The following is a 15,023-nucleotide window of genomic DNA, read 5'->3' as shown; positions in this document are numbered from 1 at the left end:
CCCCCCTTTTAAATTGTGTGTTACCTGTGGGTAAGGGTTTTGTAAAAGGCAAAAAATAGAAACCACAAAACCACAAAAGATACTGAGTACGAGAGGTCACAAAGAGAAAAGGCATTACAGTTATTACAGATATATGGATGATATTTTTATGATTTTCAATGGGAGTGAAAAATTTTGTGAATTTGTTGAATGACTGAATACCCTATATCTTACTATAGTGGCCCCTGCCACACAAGGGAAGAAGGGACGGCCAAAGTGCGGCTTTTAAAAAGCCGCACCTAAATAGGCATGTGGTGGCGGGATCATGCAGATCCCCTGAGCCGCTGTGCATTTGTTCCCCGGCACGATCAGATGCTGGGGAGACGGGGAGAAAGGCACGGGAGTCTGCTGAACTGCGCATGTCGGAGCATGCGCAGTTCGGCAAGGAGCCGGGGATGCACCGGTGAAAGAACGCGCTGGCGATCGCGCGGCCAGCGTTGCTGCGGCCGTTCGAAAAGAACCACCTTGGTAGGTGGTTCTTTTTTGGTGCAGATCATCACTGGAAGGGCCGGATCGGGGACGGACACGGTACGCTTCCCAGATGTTGCAGTGGGATCGCGCCCATTTGCTCCGCCCCCGTTCCGTCCCTCTCCCGGCCCTAATCCTCTCGTGTGGACAGGGCCTAAGTTTTCCCATGCTGTTGAATCTGTTCAGAATTCTTTTTGGAAACATTGTTCATGAAGGTCATTTATGTGCCAAACCTATTATAAAGCCTACAGACAAAAAGTCTCTTTTGCTTATTCTGGTGTTCACCCACCATGTCTGATTAGGACTCTTCCTTTTAGTTCCTTTTCATCTATTAAATACAATATGTCATCTGCTTCCATCTACTTTGCTGAAGCTGAGGCCTTGGCTCAAAATTTTTATCAATGTGGATATCACAACAGAATTGTTACATCAGCCTGCAACTGAGCTGTTTGCCAGTTTGGCGTAGTGTTTAAAAGCAGCAGACTCTAATCTAGAGAACTGGGTTTGATTCAATGCTCCTCCACACAAAGCCTGAAACCTGGTTAGAGATGTAAATGTGATAGCACCAGTTGGGAACAATGACCAAAAAAAATATATTAAGGCCCCGGTCACACAGGCCGGAAAATGTGGGGGGGAAGCGTGGCTGTTTGCCCTGGAGCAAAATAATGCACGGCCACCCAATCACATGTCCCATTGAGGTCCCGTGGTTAGGGCATGAGGTGCCGATCACACAGCTATCCTGCAGCATGGCAAAGAAGCAGCACGGCGCGATCACACCAGCAATCGCTAGGTGCCACTTCCGTGGCAAACTGGAATATTTTTTTCTCACCAAAAGGTGAGCATGCGCATGATCATTTGTGCGCATCCTGTGAAGACTTTTTAAAAAACCCTAACCGGTTTGTGATGGGACTAGGACGGGACATGATCAGACGCCTGCCCTTGCCCTGCGTTTTCCAGAAACCAGTACATCTTAAGTACTAGTTTTTTACTCCGTATCTTCGGCACGAAGGCACGGGTTAGCCATGGGTGCACTACACTTCCCAGATGTTGCGGTGTGATCGTGCCTGGAAAATCCGCCTATCATCCATATCTTTAGTGCAGCAAATGCTCTGTGTGAACGGGGCCTTTGTTTAGCATTTATGAAAAACAGGGAGTTGCCCCCAAAAGACCAATAGAACCGCATTTAACTTTAGAAGAGGTAACTTCTATCAAATGAGGGGGTTTCTAAAGAAGAAACTGAAAAGAAATGGTCAAATCCCTTTGGGAAGTTTGGAGGGTATTTAAAGCTATAATATGGGAAGCTCAAATACAATGTATACTGCTGGGCACAAACCGGATTACAAACCCTTGGTATGTGCCATCCCACCCCCATGAACCTCCCAGGGACCTCCCAGATGGCTTTGGGAGGTTCATGTGGTTCATGTCAACATGCTGGTGCCAGCGGCAGGGCTTGGAGAAGGCATTTAAAGGGCCCTTTGATGAAATCTCCTGTATGAATATATTATGGCAATAACCCACAGTACCAATCTACAGACAGCATAACCTTTAATTTAATACAGCTTTTTCTTTTTAGAATGTGCAGAAGTTAACACAAATGGCCAACAGATAAACCCTCATCAACATGCCAAAAATATACAAGAACCCACAGTGTCCAGTGACTGTGAACATCCATGGCTAGTTCCCTCTGGAAAAAAATGTAACATGTCACTCAATGTATCTTAAACATTGGACACTCAATATAATGTTTAAAGGAATAACATAAGGCAGCTATCAAGGGGTGTTTTAGCTAGGGATGCTCAAACTCTTATGGATTCAGATTGTATTGTGATCACCAGGTGCCGCAAATATATCACTGATTCATCAATAATTGGATCAACTGATCATTGAACCATTTGCCAGAATTAGTGGGTGTGTGTGGATGCTGTACAACAGCACTTACATTCAGATTTCAGGCATGCAAGTTGTCTTTTAGATCCTACTATCACTACTGCACAGACATAATTATTTTTTCTGTAACTATGCTTTAATCTATCTTCCAAAATGAATGTCTTCCAAAATGAACTAGTTTTAAAGCAGATCATTCTTTTTTTTGTTCTCATTAAAGAATTTTGAGTACAGTAGGCTAGCATGGCTTTACTGCTTAGAACTCAGCTATTTTGCAGAGGAGCTCAGCACAGAGGTCAGAGTTATGCATAAAACAAGGAATGGATTTGGAAAAACAAGGGAATGAGTTTAATATGGTCTCCACAAGTAGAATTAGGCTGGGTTCTTCACTTAAATAGACCTGTTTTTTTTTTAAAAAAATAATTATTAGGATATATTAATAGGTCAAACATATATCACATTACTAAATGTCATATATATCCTTTTCTCCTATTTCCCCACCCCTTCTGACTTCCCACAGTGCTCCAACCTCCAGCCCATATCTTATATTCCCCTCTTTTCTCCTTTACTCGTTAATCAAAATCTATAGGTAACATGTCCTTTAACTAATATTCTTATACATTTACACTTCTTTTAAAGTCAATCTCTTTTCAATAATTTTCAAAGCAGAAGAATTTTTTTGCAGATTGGACGGACTTTAAAGAATATCTAGAGAAATATTGGGATGTAAAGAACAACTCACTTAAATAGACCTGCTTGAAGATGGACTGGAGGGACAAAACACCCCTGGAGTGATCCCATGTATCCCATCTTCCTTTGTTGGAAGAAGGGGACAGTGCACCAAACCTTCAGCCACTACATAATACCACCAATTTAAGCCTTTTCTCTGAGTTTTCTACTTTCCTAATAAAAAGCTGCAGACTGCGGATCTATGCATACTTACATGAGAACAATTGCCAAGAAAAACATGGGAATGAATCTAATATGGTTTTTTGCAAGCAGAAGGAGAATGCAATCCTTCCTGGGAGTAAACACATGGACTAAAAATCCATTTTATATTTATTATTAATTTATTTCATTTATTTAAAGTTCAAAACAGCCTGGGGGAAAAGGTCCCAACGGCCAGCCAGAACCCTATCCTCCTTTGTTGGAGGAAGGGGCATGACAACAACCATCCAGCTACCTGTTAATATCACTCAATTAGCCTTTTCTGTGAACATTGTACTTAATTTCTTTTTTACACATAATACTATTAAATGGCACTAATAAAAACTGCATTCTATGCACACTTATTTGATATTTCCAAGAGAAACATGGGAATGAGTCTATGTGGTCCCTGAAAGTAGAAAGAGGATAAAATCCTTCTTCCTGGGAGTAGCTCAGTGAATAAAAGGGGATTTCCATCTCAGTAGACCAGTAGACATGACCACGGAAACGTCTTCGGACAGCGCTGGCTCTTCGGCTTTGAAACGGAGATGAGCACCGCAACCCTAGAGTCGGATTCGACTGGCTTTCGAGCAAGGGAACCTTTACCTTTACCTTTATGTGGTATCTGGGAGGCCGCAAAAGGCCTAAAAGAGCACTCATTTCAATACCTGGGACCATGATTCTTATCTGAGGGCAGTTGTTTCAGAACCTGGGGACTGAGCATGAAGTCTTAAACTGGTATATTCAGAAATATTTTATTTATATCGTAAGCTGCCTTGAGCTCTGTAAGGTGAAAGGGTGGCTAATCAATTAAAAAAAAACAAATGTCCCATTTTATTCAATGAGGCTTAGTCCTAGGAAAGAAGATTGCAGCTCAGGCACTATGTTTGACCCATTCCTTGGGTTTCTGTGATCTGTTCCTTGTTTTATTTGCACCACTGCAATGGAGGGAGCAGGTCAATATTTTCATCTGATGCTGCTTGACAGCAGTGACTTTGCAAGGAAATCAAGCCACTTGCCATGCTAAAGAACTAATCCTGAGATTGGGTCACCAGATTTGCTACCCTTCATTATCGTAACTTTGCCCAGAAAACTCATTTATGATGAAGATGTTATTGTTGTTGTTGTTGTTATTTAGATTTTTATTTATTGGATTTTTGAATCACCCATCCCTGTTACTGCAGAGCTCTGGGAGATACACAACAATGGATAAAAACACAGCAACTCTACAATTTAAATACAGCAGTACCAATAAATAAAGTTAAACTCCAGATGTCAAACTAAAATCACTTCCCATTCTGGACTGCCTGGCTACCTCGTGGGCAGGGAAGGAAGAGGGGCGACTGATCTGGTGAGCAAAAGAGAGCATTCCTCATTTTATCTTCTTCAACAGTTTCTCCTTTTCAACAACTCTCTGTTGTTCATCTTAGGCCTGAGCATAATAATGAAGCATTTGGGGACACAAATACAACCCAGCACCCCAGCACTGGAGGTTAAAATGGAGAAGATCTCTACAGCTACCATGTATTTCCCTTTGGTGTTCAAGTAGCTTGGAACAAAGGATAGCCAAACACTGCAAAAGACCAGCATGCTGAATGTGATAAACTTGGCTTCATTAAAACTATCAGGTAGCTTTCTGGCAAAGAAAGCCACAGTAAAGCTGGCAATTGCCAGGAAACCCATGTAGCTCAAGACACAGTAAAACATGATAGGAGATGCTTCATTACATTCTAATACAACTTCTTCAGTCATTGAATGCATGTCAGTATCTGGGAATGGGGGGAAGTTTACTATCCAAATGACACAAATACCTACTTGAATAAAACAGCAGGGAAGAACAATTGAAATGGACAGGCTTTTCCCCACCCACTTCCTCATCCTGCTTCCAGGCTTAGTGGCCATGAAGGCCAAAACCACTGTGATAGTTTTTGCTAATACAGAAGAAAGAGCCACTGAGAAGATAATACCAAAAATAGTTTGACGGAAGAGACAGGTTATCTTATCAGGGTAGCCGATGAATAGCAGTGCAGAAAGGAAGCAGTGCAGGAGGGAGATGAGAAGAGTATAAGTGAGACTCCTGTTGTTGGCTCTGACTATGGGAGTGTCGTGGTGCCTCACAAAGGTTCCCAGCACCAGGGCTGTGATGACACCAAAGGAAAGAGCAACAATAGCTAAGCTCATCCCCAAAGGTTCATCATAGGACAAGAAGGTCACTGTTTTGGGGATGCATACATTTTGGTCCTTGTTTGGATATCGGTCATCTGAGCACTTATAGCAGTCAGCCATATCTGAAAAGGAGAAGTTCTGGTATTAATCATGTGAAACTACCAGCCTACAAATCTCTTTAAGAATTATTTTTTTAAAAATCTCGTCATTATACCATGCTTTGTTGGATAGTTTGAAATACAATTAGTTTGTGAAAACAGGATTTGCCTTGCAGGCAGTCATTCAAGCCCTGGTTAGCTTTGACAAACGCTGGTTTCATCAGCTTTCCTCAATTCAGGCATTTATTTGGCAGGCAATGGTGAAATGCAACAACAGGGAGTAAGCCACAATTAAATCAGGATTAAACTGGGATGACTGTATTTGTACATCATGTGAAACTGGTTAAGACTAACTGTGCTTAATAAAATTCAAACCCTGATTTCAGATCCTGTGTTAACATGCTCTAAACTAGCTATAGGTAATGAAATTGCCAGAGTTCAGTAAGCCACACTAACTATAGTTAGAGGAATTAAACAATGATTTTTGCATTATGTCTGATCTCAGACTGTGGATCAACTACTTATACAGATACATAATTGCCTGTGTGACTGTTGACAAATGTATCACTGTGTGCCGCAACAGCTGTGAGAAGTGTTTGGAGAACAGTATTTTATAGAGTCCCCTGATTAAATGTATGAGAAACATACGGGGTCTTGGAGTGAATTAAAATTAATCCTAACACTGCACCAATTGTCTGTTTGTTTTTTTGTTCTACTGCCCAAAGTATATGGGTCCACATCCCTCCCTGTAATATTTAACATCGTGATACTCGCTCAGTGGCTTTGGAGCCACATGTAGCTCTTTGACATGCCATTTGTGACTCTTCTGAGCCCTGTTCCTCAATATGGCACCTGCCCCATGTTTCAGGAAAGTGGGCAAAATCCTTGCCCATGTGTTTGGAAGGTGGTTTCCATGGTGAAACAGCCATTGCTAGAGGAACTGGTAAGTCACAAGCATCTGTAAGATGCAATGATGAAGATGTGGATCTTTTGGTTGATGGTAATTGTGAACATGCAAGCAATGGAGTGAGTGATACAAAATACTGATATCAGCATATTGTATGATTCCTCCGTCCTACTCTGGCAGCCAGCAATGTGCCATTAGGCCAACAGACAATATAGTCTTCCATAAGGAAGACTGATTGGCTCACCAGTTTGGCCTTCAGACTGATAATTACCACAGGCAACTCAACTATATTGTTGAAATGTCTTTACTGTTTAGATATTACCAGAACTGCCTATTATTTACAAGTCACCCTCAAAATATTGAAGAAAGATAAGATGCGAAAAACTGATTCAATATATTTGACGTTTCATAGATCTTTCACTGGATTACAACCAAAGCCAATCATACTGATAGTTCTGTACATGAGTATTCTCACCTTCCTGTTCAGATATCTTCCCCTTTGGACACTGAATGCAATTATAGCAGCAGAATGGCTCCCCCTCTTTCATTTGCTTGCTGTAACCAAGATGGCACTTGTCACTACATACAGAAAGGGGTTGTGCCTAATCCATTGATCAAAGAGGAGAGTGTAAATATGTAGATAAATGGTCTTAAAATATTTATGGCTTACAGGAACATAGCGTGCAACATGCGGTTGCTAGTTTCTTAAACATGATATGCAGCATTATTGAGTCTTCTACCCATATGACAAAGGTCAAAAGCATAGATATCTACATTTGTTAAACTAATAATCAGTGTGACTCCTGTGAAGAAAGATCTAGACACCATATCTGGATCAGATCTAGTGATTTGGGGATGCTGGGCAAAAGACCACCATTGCCCTCCACTGCGGCCAAGCAAAGGGTTGCAATCTAATGCATTTTAATGGAGCCCATGTAAGTCAATTGGCCATGTAAGTCATTGTAAGTAATTGGCCCATGTAAGTCAATTGGCATTCATGGCTTCCATTATATTCAATGGTCCTTAAAGCCTCTCTCATTTTTCCCAATGGGCAATCCTGTCCTTCATTTTAGTGCATCCCACAGTAAATACACCAAACCCTCTCAAGCGTGCGGGAGCAAATGTTGTGTGCAGACAGCAGACTGTGAGGGGAAAGCTGGGGAGATGCGGGACAGGGAGAAAGGGAGTGAGGGACAGAATGGAGCTGGGAAGGAGGCAACCCCTCCCCCACATTCAGCTGATTCCTCCAGACTCCCTCCTTCACTTACACTGCGGGTGTTTGTCAGTGAGTGCCCACCTAAGCCTACCCGTGATGCCGGCTGTGAGGCAGAAGTGCCTCAAGTGCTGGAAAGCAAAGAGATTTATAAGGCCTGGACATGTCCAGAGCTATTTATTTATTTATTTATTTATTTATTATTTCAATTTGTATCCCACCTTGCCACAGAACTGGCTCAAGGGGGCTAACAACATTAAAACACTAAAACAATAAATACATTAAAATACAATGGAGAATAAATACAACTGCCTAAGCAACTAAAGAGTACTAATGATAATAATGATGATGGTGGTGTGCAATATACAAACAGCAGCAAACCAGCCAATGTTTCGTGCAGGCCAAAATGTATCCTGGCAGCGCATTCATCAGTGGCGCTTTCACCAGTGGCCCATTCATCAGCGGCAGCTCCTAATCAAAGGCCTGGTGGAAGAGCTCCATTTTGCAGGCCCTGCGGAACTGTAAAAGGTCCCACAGGGCCCTGATGTTATCTGGGAGCTCTTTCCACCAGCATGGAGCCACCACTGAAAAGGCCCTGGCTCTAGTAGCAGCCAACTTGACATCTCTCGGGCCAGGAAGAGTCAGGCGATTCTGTTCCGGACCTCAGTGCTCTATGGGGCACATGTGGGGAAAGACAGCCCCTCAAGTAGGCAGGCCCCTGACCATATAGGGGTTTAAAGGTCAAAACCAGCACCTTGAAACAGATCCGGTAAGCTATTGGCAGCCAGTGCAATGCCTTCAGTGCAGGTTGGATGTGGTCTCGTATAGAGAGTCCCATCAGCAGCCTGACCGCCACATTTTGCAGTAACTGCAGCTTCTGGATCTGAGACAAGGGCAAGCCCATGTAGAGAGCTATGAATTTGAAGCTAGGACTAGAGTTGCCAGCCCTCTGCTTGTAACCCCAGGGCCAATTTGGGATAGATCCTGGAGAGGGGAGGTATCACTAATGTCATGCCATAACTTCTGGTTGAACATGTGGAAGTAATCTCACAGGATCAATGCCGTAAATACCATAGAGATTCAGGAAATTACTATATCATCACTGACACTGTGATATAATTTCCACCCTCTCCACTGGAAGATACGTTATGCATTGCACTGATTTCTCTATTCCCCCCCCCCCTGCTGCTCCACAGAGCAACACAGAGCAGCAAGCAGCCTGGTAACCCTAGGAGAGACAGACTTGTTCTGCATTCAGAATTTTCCCCCTTTCTCCTCTTTGTTTGTACTATATTTCTTTATATTGTAAACCACTTTGAGTCCCCATTGTGGAGGAAAAAAATAATAAAATTTTAAAAATATGTGACTTGTATCCTACAGATTCTCTGCTAAAATTCAGTCACTCATTGCTCCTTGGGACACTTCCCAAAAAGGTGTTCATTCAAGTCCTACCTGATTAAACCTGCTGTGCCATACGATAGCATCCTCATTAACAGTAAGCTCATGATAAGGAGGAGCCTGGGGATCCATCTTACCAACTTTCACTCTAACAAAAGATTGGTTTGGGAATGTGACCCAGTTGATAACATCAAATCCTGCTTCTAAATCCCCATTGTGGTCAAAGGAAACCTTGTCCCCAACGCTGTTGTTAAATGAGACACCTCTCAGAAAGTGATGGAGCTAGACAGAAAAGGAAATCGAAAGAGTTTCACAAATGGAGGCAACTGGAGAACCAGGAATGAAAACATAGGCAATGAACTAGAAACATCTGCTATTGATCAAGGGCCATTTTGTCCACGTCAGAGCCACCCTTTAAACATAAGAACCAAGCTAAAATCTCCCTCCTAATTTTGAATTCTTTTCTTATGCCAGTTGAACTTTCATTCAACCGAACGACCTGTTTGAATAGCCTAGTCACACACCTTTGAAAACACACTGCTACTTCATGGTGGAACTTCTGTGTGGAAGGCTGTCAACTGAGAGGGAGCAGATGAGGTTTGTTAAGTCCTCAGCATCCATCACATTCTTTGTGAGAACAAAGGAGTGCTCAGACCCATTGGTCTGTGATGTTATCATTTTAATATCTTGGCCTGCATACTCAACATTTTTGCTGCTGATTGTTTTCAGCCGTAGATTGTCTATAGAGGTCATTAGTTGAATGTTATCCTGTTGTTACAGCATCTGATCTAGCTTTCTTTAACTTGTGCAGGTAACCAGAACTTCAGCAGGGTAAGCTACAACACACTGAGTCCATACTCCCCAGTACTAATTGGCTGATCTTCAGATCAGACTGCGAAAAGATAAAGCAGATGAATGAGAGCCTCATTAAAAATCTTCTATTTCACTTCTACTCTGGCCCTAAGATGATATTGCTGCACCTGTCTGCTGCTGTTTGGGCTACTAAAATGTGGGACTTCGTGGGAGCTGCAGTACAAAATCCCCCACACCTTGCTTGCAAGGAGAATGGACAGCCGCACAATCCAGGTGGCTGATTTTGCTCTCATGTTCTGAGTCCACAGGACTCCTGTATTCTCAAGACTTCAGCAACAGCCAGAAGCCTCTCTAGGCATCCATCATCACTCATTTTAATGCTTTGCTGTTTGATACCCTAAGCACCAAAAAGCACTAGCTATGATCTTAGTGCAGCAAATGGTTAATGTGAATGACTATGGGTTCCAAGAAAGGCTTTTCCCATCTCTATTCCATTTGGAATTGGTCAGTTCCCTTCCTCATTGATGTTTGTCTCTTCTTCAATGGCATGAATGGAGAAGGAAAGGAATAATTTCCCATGGTGTCTTTTGGCAGCCCTGGCTGCTTTGGCAGTTTCTGTAGCAGCAGAGATGGAAGGAGATCTCTGGCTCCCCGTTCCCCTATACCTACCCTTCTTCCCCTTAAGTGCTTTATACTACCAAAGTTGGCTGATGGACCATGTTTTCCAGCATCCTAGTAACTGGAACCTGTTATAGTCATGTGCATCCTGGGAGGAGAGGAGAGGAGAGGAGTAGAAAAGAAATAAAGATCCCTTCACCTCAACAATTGCTGCTGAGCAAGTGGCAACCTATGAATCAAAATAACTGCAGGGGATTGCGGTAGGGGTCACAAGGAAGTTGAGGGCCAGGGGAGACTAATGACAAATAAATACAGACTTCTTTGAGGGGAAGAATTTGCACTCCAAGAATGACTAATGACTCCAAGAAAGACTAATGACAAATAAATACAGACTTCTTTGAGGGGAAGAATTTGCACTCCAAGAATTTTCCAGCAGTGCTCATCATAACTCTCATAACTGAATGGGGAGGGGTCTGGTCACTAATGAAATACAGTGTTCTTGTATGGAGCTTAAATGCACATGCTACAGTAAAAGTGGGAGGGAAAGCAGCATGGCATAGCCTAATCTTGTCAAATCTCAGAAGCTAATGCCCTGACCTGGATAACCAAGGCAAACCCAGTCTCGTCAGATCTTGGAAACTAAGCAGTGCCGACCCTGGCAAGTACGTGGAAGGGAGACCTCCAAGTAATACCAGGGCTGGGATGCAGAAGCAGGCAAATATCTAGCCACCTCTCTGAAATGTCCTAGCCCCACTAGGGGTTGCCAGAAGTCACCATGACTTCCAGGCATGCAAGTGGACACGGACGCACATGCACACCCCCCCCCCAAATCTTGGAATCTAACCAGAGTCGGTATCTAATCATCTTAATCTATCCATCAGGTTAGGCTCTGCAGAAGAAGGCCAAGACAAGCTACACCTACTTCTCACATGCCTTGAATGCCCCTTGCTGAGGTCACCATCAATGCTCCCTCTAAGCTGTGGAGTCTTGTGAGCGAAAATCCTACTTTGTGAGCTACTGGCATTAAAGTTGTGACCAAGCGATTTGGGTACTGCGTAAATTAATCTGCTCTGGAGCCATCCTTCTCGAGCGAAGGCAAAAAGGTGTGAGCCAGAGGCTAAACCACTGTGAGCTATCTCACACTAATTCAGCTTAGAGGGAACACTGTTCACCATAAAGCAGTTGCATCATGAGGACACATACATAAGTATACTAAAAGCTGCACTACCTATTTGCAGCCAGATCAAAGGGGTGTGTGTGTGTGACAGAAGAAGGTTTTATACCCATAGATACAGCAGGAAGACAGAATGAGCAAAACAAAAGCAAGTTAGTGGAACACAGAGGAGGATGCTGGGAATGCCATTTATTGCTCACAAAGCTGAGAAGATGGGTGTGTGAAACCAGGAATATGCTTGTTAGACAAACTTCTTTTACATAGAGAAGGTATGTATAGAAGCAACTGTCTTCCCAGTCTTCCATATACTTCATGCATTCACACCAATTTTGTTTACACTGGTACCTGCCAGGGCTGCTCCTTCTGAAGCTTCTTTTTTTCTGGTATCATTGTTGTACTTCTCAATCCAGAGGAATACATAGCATGTAAAGCATGGGCCACAACTTGCACAGCATTATAGATATTGTAGCTGTGGCCAGTCATGCTTGTTTCAAAAATGTGTCTTGGAAGGTGCTCCAGCCTCTCTTCTCCAGTGCACATCTTCTCTTCAGCCTCATCTGAGACAGAGTTTGAGAATACACAGTCAAATGCCTTTGCCCAGAAGGCCCTGATAAAACTATCTTCTTTTATGCTAGAAGGATTTCTGCTATGAAGAAACTGCTGGAATCCAGGGAGCTCGCTGGAGTGAATTGCAAAGGATATAGCACCATGGATGACTTGAATATCCCAAGTATATTGATAGGGAAGTGACATGAAGTCCATCTGGGCTGTCAGAATCCACACTTTACCTTTGGGCTTTGCTATTTCATCTTCAACATCTGGCACATGCAGCAACCACCTGAAATTTATCATAGAATCAGCTTCTCCATAGAAGATGATTGCATTAGCTCTACTGTTCATGACTTTATTATACATTTCCACCATCCACTCCCATGTGACTCCAATATTATCATCGAAACCTAAATTGGGGTATGCTCCTGTGAAGGCAAAACAGAGGCCATTCTGGGAAAAATCTGGAAGCATCCTCTGCAGAAATCTTTCTCCGTTCTCACTGTTATCAGCAATGAAACCAATCCATGTCCACTTGAAATGGAGAAGTAACTGGAGAATGCCCCTGTACTGAAGGGCTTCATTTGGAAACATCCGGTAGGAGAAAAGAACTTGCATTTTATCATTCTGCTCTGGTGTAAATCCATACAAGAGCTAGAGATACATTTGGAGGGAAGTACAGGAGAAAGGTTTTCAGAAATAAAGAGATCTTTTTGTCTGTGTATGAAAGAAAGTGTACTGTGGAGCATTATTAAAAACTTTAACAACTGCTTTCATGCATTAAGGAAAATCTTTCTTGAGGCCCTTGTACAATCGTCAGGCCCCATAATTCCGTATTGGTATATTCTCTGGTTTTTTCCAGTCTTTAGTTTATCTCCATGTTTCTTGACATACATCAACATTTTTCATTGTTTGGTATCAAAGACAGAAGAAGACTATATATATTATGAAATACAATAGATAAATTCTGGCCAGCTCTTTCACTCAACCTCATCTAATTCTCTTTGTTACTAAAGCCTGACTCCCATATGGCTTTGGCCCCTGAAGGTCCCATGATCCCCAACATAGCCCTTTTGGCTGGTCAAAGGAGACCCTTCCTTCCTTCTTCATCATCAAAAAGCCTGGCTGGATATACCCAATGTGTAGAGGAAATTAAGAAAAAAGTCCTGCTCACTTTTATAGCTTCACTTTTGTTGCATCCTAAATCAGAGTCAATGGGTGGATGCCATGGAAGACTTCCATGTACACAAGAGTCCTTGCATGAGCAGGAAGTAGCTGAGCCACTAGAGCCTCTAGCACCACCTCCTGGTGCCCTCCACTTTGGCACCAAAACTCCTTTTCCCAGTTTGGTGTAGCCGTTAAGTGTGTGGACTCTAATCTGGGAGAACCAGGTTTGATTCCCCACTCTTCCACTTGCAGCTGCTGGATGACCTTGGGCAAGCCATAGTTCTGTCAGAACTGTCCTTGAAAGGGCAGTTCTTCATAGAGCTCTCTCAGCCCCACCTACCTCACAGGGTGTCTGTTTTGGGGAGGGGAAGGGAAAGGAGTTTGTAAGCCGCTCTGAGACTCCGAGTGAAGGGTGGGGTATAAATCCAATCTCTTCTCTTCTTCTTCTTCTTCTTCTTCTTTCATTGGTACTCAGTGGTCACATCTGGAATTCTTCCTGAAATCCTCCACTTGAACCATTTCTGGTTAGTACAGTCAATGGCTAATATGACACATTAATGCAATTCATCAATGTAATTAATATTATTAATTCCTTTCTGCACTTACTAAAATTCATCTCATAATCATTGCAAAAACAAGCCAAACAAACATAGTTAAGTCATGTTCTTCTGAGTTTCTTTGCTGCTTCTGCAAAGAAAATTATTCCAATTGGGTATTTTCTTAAACGTCTTTAAAATTTGGCTTTAAAGGCATAGGCAGTCCTCTCTAATGTGAGATGCAGATGTGTGAATGAATAAGTTTGTCTTTCCTAGTCACACAGAATGAAGGGTTTGCTAGTTACATAAAATGCAGCCATCTCTGGCTCACAAATGCAGTCATCTCTGCATCACAAAATAATATCTGGAAATCAAAATGGCAATTATTCATGAATATCCACTTCCCTCACAGATATCATACCTGAGGGATCTTGTACAGGCTCACAATGTTTGCTATATGATAAGATGTTTCAGAACGAAGTCCACCTGTGATTGCAATGAGATTATCCTGAATGTCACACTTGTAGTTGGGGGTAAATCTGTTCTTTGTGGAAGTAAGTTGCAACATGGCTTGATAGGTCCACTTTGCTTTTGAATAGCTATCATAGATATGGAATCCGAGGGTGACATTGGGTAAGATGTGGGGATTCTCACTGACTTCCTTTATAGCAAATACCAAGGCTAGGATGTGCTGATAGTTTTGAGTCATTGCCCTATAAAGAGACATGTAGGTTATGTCAGAAGGATAGTCTAGTACTTGCTACAAATATTGCTATTGTTTCATACATATTCCACATTGTTATCCATCACACTAGTATTTGTATATTGCATTTAATGTGAAGAGACCTTCATCCAGGGTCATCTTTCAGGATCTAAACAAGGAATCTGCCATTAATTGAAGGCAATAAACTAATTATACATTTGGCCTCTGAAAACAAAATTGAGAAATAACTGCAAATTGGATGAGTGTAGAAAGACACCCAAGAGGAGACTTCATGACATTTGAATGACATAAAATAACATAAAAGGAATATGGATTTAAAGGGGATGTTAGAGAAATGAGAAA

At 42.3% G+C, this 15,023-nt stretch overlaps 1 protein-coding gene across 1 annotated transcript; it reads right to left on the bottom strand.

Annotated features, from left to right (window-relative positions):
• Positions 1-4,704: 4,704 nt before the first annotated feature.
• Positions 4,705-14,666, bottom strand: LOC107120745 (vomeronasal type-2 receptor 26-like). Its single transcript, XM_015423516.1, has 5 exons — positions 14,379-14,666; positions 12,051-12,908; positions 9,155-9,382; positions 6,965-7,091; positions 4,705-5,606 (listed from the first exon to the last, which is right to left on the bottom strand). The coding sequence occupies exons 1-5, from the start codon at positions 14,664-14,666 to the stop codon at positions 4,705-4,707; spliced, it is 2,403 nt and encodes an 800-aa protein (XP_015279002.1).
• Between the last annotated feature and the right edge of the window lie 357 nt (positions 14,667-15,023).

Source organism: Gekko japonicus, unplaced genomic scaffold, assembly GCF_001447785.1.
Source record: "Gekko japonicus isolate JY-2015 unplaced genomic scaffold, Gekko_japonicus_V1.1 scaffold2923, whole genome shotgun sequence".
NCBI lineage: Eukaryota > Metazoa > Chordata > Lepidosauria > Squamata > Gekkonidae > Gekko > Gekko japonicus.
This window is presented reverse-complemented; position numbering and strand designations above follow the sequence as displayed.